Source organism: Anarhichas minor, unplaced genomic scaffold (assembly GCF_050575085.1).
Source record: "Anarhichas minor isolate MPS153535 unplaced genomic scaffold, ASM5057508v1 ptg000074l, whole genome shotgun sequence".
Classification (NCBI taxonomy): domain Eukaryota; kingdom Metazoa; phylum Chordata; class Actinopteri; order Perciformes; family Anarhichadidae; genus Anarhichas; species Anarhichas minor.
The window spans coordinates 6,018,391-6,026,180 of NW_027466520.1; the positions used below are offsets into that span (position 1 = coordinate 6,018,391).

General features: G+C 42.7%; 1 protein-coding gene across 1 annotated transcript; it reads left to right on the forward strand.

The window, feature by feature from the left end:
* The first annotated feature begins 3,235 nt into the window (after positions 1-3,235).
* On the forward strand, positions 3,236-5,308 carry otud1 (OTU deubiquitinase 1). The gene has a single exon (XM_076080461.1). The coding sequence runs from the start codon at positions 3,382-3,384 to the stop codon at positions 4,735-4,737; it is 1,356 nt and encodes a 451-aa protein (XP_075936576.1). The 5' UTR covers positions 3,236-3,381; the 3' UTR covers positions 4,738-5,308.
* The last annotated feature ends 2,482 nt before the right edge of the window (positions 5,309-7,790 follow it).

Consider the following 7,790-nt stretch of genomic DNA (forward strand, 5'->3'; position numbering starts at 1 on the left):
CTCAAAGCCCTTTTTCTCATTGACTGTGTGTTTGATCCTGAAACTGGGTGACAGCTATCTTTGACAGCTGCGTGACTCAACGCACAGAGATCCTCCCACCGCGGAGGGCTAGAGGGAAAAATCTCTGACATCAGCGTGGCTTGTTCCACTGACATGGATACAGTGTAGCTAAGCTGTTACCGCTGCAGACCCCCCGCTCACAAAGCCAAACAAACACCGACACCGTGTATATTAAATTATGAACCACGAAAAAAGGCGTTGGTTTAGGCGGGCAGTCCGAATCACAACAACAACAACAACAACAGCACCAGCGGCAGGCTGCTTGCTGGAGAGCACTGCGGACCTCGTGGTAACACCCCACACAAATAACAACCGCGATGAAATATCACATCATTATTGATAAAGGCTATGGCTTCTTTGGCAGATGGTGACTGGTGGTGTACCTGCCTTGTATTCGGTATCGATATGATCGCATTTTGTGGTTTTATTTTTCTCCTTTTATGTCACTTTAGCAGCGATTTTATTGCCCGTAACACATCGCGGAGAAGTATATGTTGCATTATACTCCCTGTGTATGTGTGAGCGTAAAATCCACATTATTGTGCATAATAACAAGTTGACCCATATGTTTAGCAATACCAGCACACGCTGTGTTTACTGCACTTTTCCCTCCAATGTCGTCACCGTGGAAGCTCATTCTGTTGTATCAATGTAGCGACTGAATCACTTCTTTTTGTTTTCCTGTGGTTTTTTGGTCATTTCCTTTAAAATGTTCACATTATCTAAAAGTCTGTCGTTCCAATTTCTCGCGGGAATGAGAACATGTGTAAAAACAGTACAGGTCTATGTTATATGGTGGGGGGGTGTTGAGCCATCCCTGTACCAGCTGCAGGTCGGTGCACCAGTTCATGTTACTAAAGACAACACTACAGCGAAGCAAACGACCGAGGCGCTCATTTGTATGCCGCGCACAGCCTTGCGACAGCTGCCGTAGCGTCGCCTCTTTGCGTGCATTTGTTCCAGACAGGCCGGTCGTTTCTCCACGTGAAGCTAAATGTCGCCTCCGCGTGTGCATGTGTGGCATTTCACTGGAATGCAAAGTCATTTGAAAAAAAAAAAAAAAAAAGATCCTCGGACTCCCTCTGGTGGTCGTTGTACTGCTGCGCGACTTAAGTGACGTTTTGTAAGAAGTAGAGTTGGTTTGAAAAGAAACAGAGAAAAAGATTATATTGTGTCCACTTGATGAATAATACATCTTTAGTAAATAGTATAATTGTCATCACCCAAACGCCCCATGTTGTAATGTTTCTTATTTTTGACAGTCATTAGAAATGAAAACGGCCAACCCACCATTGGCAGTCTTAACTTAATCATGTATATTAGTTCGACATTTTTAATTGTAAGGTTACTTTTCATCTGTAGTTACAGTTGTAACTACCTCCACTGAGGTAATATCTATATTAAGCACCAAACGTAATGTGAATCAGTCAGTGTGCTAAAATTAGAGACATGAGCAGGTCAGGCCTGATGTCGCCACCACTAAGCTCATATCAGCCAGCTCCATTATTCAATACTATGTGTCACACCCTTCAATCTAACTAATAATAGTTATTATAATAAGAATCATAATCACCACTGTAATAATGACAATGCTGAATCTCAAAAACCTCATTGTAGTGCTTGCTGAAGTAGATTTTTTATTTGGCAGGCCTCTTAAAATACTGGTAGTAAATGATTTATTTAATTATTAATTTAACTGAAATTCAACAAGTTCACTTAATATTTGTTATTGATGCTGTGAGCTTTAGTTTGGTTATTTATTTTATTCGTGTTATAGGGAGATACAACGGAGGGACTTTTTTCCCGAAAAAAAGAGTAATAGCCCGCTTTAACTTGTTACTGTCATACATACTATCACCTAGCTCATACCCATCAAATCCTTAACATTTGTCGACTGATCAACAGTGACGCACTTCTTCATTTAGAACCTGACAGTGGACAGCTGCGTCAAGCTGCATACCAACATTATGACCCATACCGGACATTGGCTAACCTGCCTTCAAAATAAAGGTATCATTATCACGTAATTATCCTACCAGTCATCTATGTTGCCTTTGTATTAGTTAGAGCCAGAGTTTGATTTGCTATTTACAAATTATTTAGAAAATATGAAAAGTTATTCATCACAGTAAAGTCTTAATTTCTTGACATTTTATTGGGATGGAGTTGAATGGAAAGCCCAGAGTGGACACAGTTTTACAAAGACCACAGCTTAATTGTTGTGACCTCAAATTATCAAACTATCACAATCAAGATTTATCATCTCATTGTCATGAGAGGAGAAAAAGGTTCTCCTGTTAAGCACACTTTACTTGACAGCAATAACAACAATGATACTATTGAGTATAGTAATAGAAATGTGCCAACACATTTCAAACAAACCCTGCAAAAATGTCAACATAAAGCTTATTCTGAACATGTCTATGTGCAAGAAAAGTGTGCACAGAACTCCTTCTAGTGCCTGTGATAAGTCAACTGAAACCCACACAGGTTTTGTCCATTTAACTAATTAGCCGTTGTAACTTTTAATCCAATTGGCTGCACCAGTGGTGATCATGATGTGCACTGTTAAAGTTGAATATTTAAGGGAACGAGTCCAAAAAAGAAGCAACATTATATCTACTTTGATTCAATGTTACAAGACATTAAAACATAAACAAATTCAAGGGGGGTGAAAACAGACTTTTATAGGCACTGTAAAATCTAATGAGTTCCATGCAGCGTTTAGGCTCTGCTATGAGTCAGAGCCTAACTTAGGGTGAGATAAAACAGACTTGGCCATAGTGCTGCACACATCTGCTATCACCTTAAAACAATGCATAACCGACAAGACAGTAGTACACCAAAGATGCAGTAGAAAAACATGTAAAATATTGCACATGCACTGAGAAGTGTTGAACATGTTTCACCCCAGCACAGAGTGCACGAAGTATGTAGCTTTTTAAAAATTCAAATTTCACTTTATATTTATTTTTAAAAGAATTTAACAATGCTCTATTGGTCGATACGAATTTTATTTTTAAAAGCATTTGAACGGAAGACGTATCGGTTTCATTCTGTCTGACTTCACATTGTTAAAGCAGAGTGTCTTGTTACATTTTAAAGTCTAAAATTAGGGAGGCACCCCGACAGCAAATGACGCAAGCCGTCTAAAGCGGACCGTCTGCTCGTCTCCGTGTGTCAGTGGTATCCGGACTCCGGGCCATGGAAACGTCCCCTACAACTTTGCTGTTTGTTGATGACACGTTGGGTATTTTTAGATGTTGTCATCTTTCCGTAACAGCCCGGCTGCGACGTTCAGTATAAAGGACTCCTTCCAAAATGCAGCTGTACAACAGTGTGCTGACACACTACCCGAGGTCGTCTCGCAAAGTCACAATAACTTTGTCGACCAGATCCGAGCGTCTGAACCGGACAACGCCGAGCTCCTCTGACGCTCGCAAACCGGGATTTACCACTTCCACGACCAACGGGGATCCGGTGAGAGAGACTGCTTCTTCCGCAAACATGCCTGCCTTTTCGTGTTACAAGGCTTCATCTATGAGGCCTGTTTACTTCACATCGACCGCTGAGATATTAGTCCGCAGACCCGATGGAGTGGAGAGGACTGTGCCTGTCCATGTCATGAGGGAGTCCAAGACCAAACCCCTCTCTCCCGACTCACATAATGGGGACAGAATCCTCTATGAGGACTGTGGCTCTGACGTGATTGTGGACTTGATAGATCGTCTCAGAAATGGGACGGATGAGCTTTTTCCTGACTGCCCCGAGCTGGTTGGAAATCACATTTTCAACAGAAGCAACATCTGCGGACCCAGAAGAGAAGAAAGCAAGAGGGTGGCTGGAAACTCAAGTGAGGACGATACAGTTTCAGTAACTAATGCCCCCTTCAGAAGCAATGGATGTGACTTATCACATGAAGGGGGAACGGTCCCCTCCAGAGCAGATCACCCTGAAGACCTCACAAAGGAAGATCTTCAGGATCTGAGCAGTGGCAAAGCTGCTCCAGCATCGGATGAGAGACGGGCCTTTGAGCTCAGCGTTCTGCAGGAATCCCCCCCACAGAGATGCAAAGAGCGCGAGGAGGTCAACAACAAAGTCACCCGGTACCTGGCGGAAGTCGAGAAGCAAAACAAGTACCTCCAGGAGAGGCACAAATACAGGTACCACATCATTCCAGATGGCAACTGTCTGTACAGAGCTGTGTGCAAAGCCACGTACGGGGACCAGGCGAGGCGCAGGGAGCTGAGGGAGCAGACGGTGCACCACATCGCCGACCACCTGGAGGAGTTCAGCCCCATCATTGAAGGGGACGTAGGAGAGTTCCTGATCAACGCGGCGCAGGACGGCGCCTGGGCCGGTTACCCCGAGCTTCTCGCCATGAGCCAGATGCTGAACGTCAACGTCCACCTGACGACGGGGGGGAGCTCGGAGAGCCCCACCGTCTCCACCATGGTGCACTATCTCGGGGAGGAGGACGCCTCCAAAGGGGCCATGTGGCTGAGCTGGCTGAGCAACGGCCACTACGACGTCCTTCTGGACAAGTGTCTCCCCAACCCGGAGTACGAGGACTGGTGCAGCCACTCGCAGATGCAGAGGAAACGAGACGAGGAACTGGCCAAGTCGATGGCCGCCTCGTTATCCAAAATGTACATTGAGCAAAATGGATCGGCGTGAGATGAATGAATTAAAGGACGCACACTGATCCAGTAGAATGCAGGACCTCTGATTCTGCTTGGTAGTCTACATGATTGAAAATATATTTTTTATAAGATTTATATCTTCAGAGAGAGGAAGTGCAGTGCACATACTTTGTTTTTTTGTACATGCCAGCGTTGCCAAATTAGTGGCAGTGGTTTCTGGAAGTGTTTGAAAGTGTGTGAGCCTGTTCTTTGTGATAGGGTTATGTTGACATGATTGAACCTCTTTAATGCTGATAAGTTACTGTATGAGGAAGTGCTTTTGGGTATTTATTTGCCTTTTTATTGGCAGACCTGTTGTTTTTCTGTTTGTGCTTTGTAGACCATTGCCATTTACAGAAAAAAAAACCTTTGATTTGGTATTTGTCACTGTAGCTACTGTTAAATATCTGTAATGCTACTCTCTTTTGCACAAAAGTCCTGTCAGACAAGTCCGGAGAGTTTGTTTGTGTCTGTGAGAACAATTCAAGGCTTCTTTATTTCTATTATTCCAGTTCTCGTCAGGCTTTTGACAAAATATTTCAAAATAAAGTTTTGAAGAAACTTGATTCACAGTGATTTCATGTTTAATTGTCATGCTCATTGCTTTATTATCCTTCTCCTGCATACATTGCCACATATTCTTATTCAGTATCACAATGATAATGTCAGCTACGTCCTCTTGGGTGAACAATGTTATGTTCCTGTAATGGGATCGCATCTATAACATTGCAGCAATGATGTGTGCAGTACTCATCCCCCTGCTGTCCTAAAGTGACGAGTGATGTTTGGAGTTTATTACATGCAGTGACTCAGGAGCCTGCGGCCTCTGATTCAGGTCCAGGCTGCAGGACTTAGTGTATCAAGCAACTGTGGTCTCAGTACACAGATCACAATGGACCTGAGCTGGGTCACAGCTATATGGAAGTCGAAAGCTTTAGAAAGCAGTGCCTTTGTATAGCACTAAATCTTTTTATCAAAGTTGCTGTCGACCAGTAAAGTACATTTTCCCACAAATACGGAATTGTAATGTGGATTCGTATAATGTTATAAAACACAGCTAAAAAATTGATGAAGAGGTTTGTGGGAGAGAAAATAAATAATCTACGCAAACATTATAAAATTGTGTCACAGAGGCTGGGTGACCTGTAGGCCTACACTTTAGTACAATAGCCTATTTTTTAAAGATTTTTGCCAGAGAGGAAGTGATTCAGCCCTTTTTGTAACTTTTAAAAACTGCATGGGTCATTTTTGAAACAGCAGTTTGTACAGTAGCTGTTCCAGACTGCATAACACTTTTTCTAGGATGGCAGCCCGCTGATAGCGTCGCACGTTTCCTCCATTAGGTGGCGGTGGAGCCCCCCCCCAGAAACATTTTGATAAACTAATGTTAAGGAATTTGTTCTTCTCAAAATGATTACAACCTGGGATTGTCGGATTGTCATATTGCATTAGCTTCACAAAGTTTTTGAATTAAAAAACAAAACAAAAACAAAACAAAATGTTGAATGTTGCATTAATAGATAATGAGGGGAATTGTAGATTTTTTACATTTGAATTCATTATTTGGCCCAATCAATTAAAAACAACTTTGTATTGACTATGAATGAGATAACTGAATAACGTGTTTCCCTCCTGGTCCTACAAGATGCTCTTATAAGAGCATCTTGCTATGTCCTCTCTGACATGACATGTTGTGTTTTGCTGTTTACAGGAGTGATTGATGACAGAGGAAAGTTCATCTCCATCACGCCAGAGGAGCTGGACTCAGTGGCTCAGTTCATGAGGCAGAGAGGCAGAGTGCCCATCACAGAGCTGGCTCAGGCCAGCAACTCTCTGATCAACTTGCTGCCTGATGGACAGCTGCACCGCAGTGATCTGGTGTGTTAGAAGGTTGGACTCACTGTTTGGTGCCCGGTGATGTCATCATCTGTTGTCCTTTATAGTGACATCACGGCTCAGTTGCCTTTATTCACTTGAGGTGTCCGACTTCACAGACCAGGACCGTAACATACAATAACTACTGTGTATGACATTAAATTCATCACAAAAAACAATTTAACATTATTGTGAAAATAAAAAATGGAAACAAATAGTTTGAGATTCATGTGGAGATTCATGTCAAAATTTAATTTTGTTTTACTTGTACTGTTCACATTTGTTCTGTTGATTTTGTACAAGACGCATTAAAGAGGATGTTTGCCCACTTTCAGAGCACTGGGTCTGTTTTCATAGAAACTGTAGAGCAGCAGAGTGAATGAAGAAGAAGACTGTTGGCTTGTAAACATGCTAGATTGTGGACATGTTTGTGAAGCCTAAAGCAGAAACACAGCCCCGTTACACGGTGCATTAAAATGTCTTTTGGCTGATCGCATGGCACTCGACCACATGACCGTAACTTTATTAGTTATTAGTATTATTAGTTACTATTATTAAGTACAGTGATCATGTGAACAGACACAAACTTCTCAAAAGTCTCTCCAGCTGTTAAAGCCAACTGACAGCTGATCCAGCTGTGATCAGCTGATCCTCCGTCATCAGAAACAGACGTCGCTTCACGTGACGCAACTGATGTCTCTTAAAACATATTTCCTCGTTTCCTCTCTCCTCGCATGGTTTCCTCCATGCATCCACAGTGGGAGGGACTAAGACGCAAGGAAAGGACGCAAGTGAGGGAAACGGGGATGCAGTTAAGAGACTTGGGATGTACCCTTAGTCATCAGTGACCTTCACACTGAGCTCATCAGGAGAGAAGTGCTTGACGTCCAGGTAGACTGTGTACTTGTCTCTGTCAGACCTCACCTGTGGGACACAAGCACAGAGAGGCTCCATCGTATCAGAACATTGTCCACATGTACAATTTAAAAAAAGTTCAGATGAGTCTCTGGAACAAAGTCAGCATATCAAACATAGTTCAAAGAAATGTGAAGCTAATGAAAGATCAGAAAGAGTCTCATTACTATCAAACCTATCAAAGACCTTGACGTTAGCCTCTTGTCTGGAGGCAGAGGAACACATGTGGGTTCATCTAACTGTGTCTACACGGGTCTC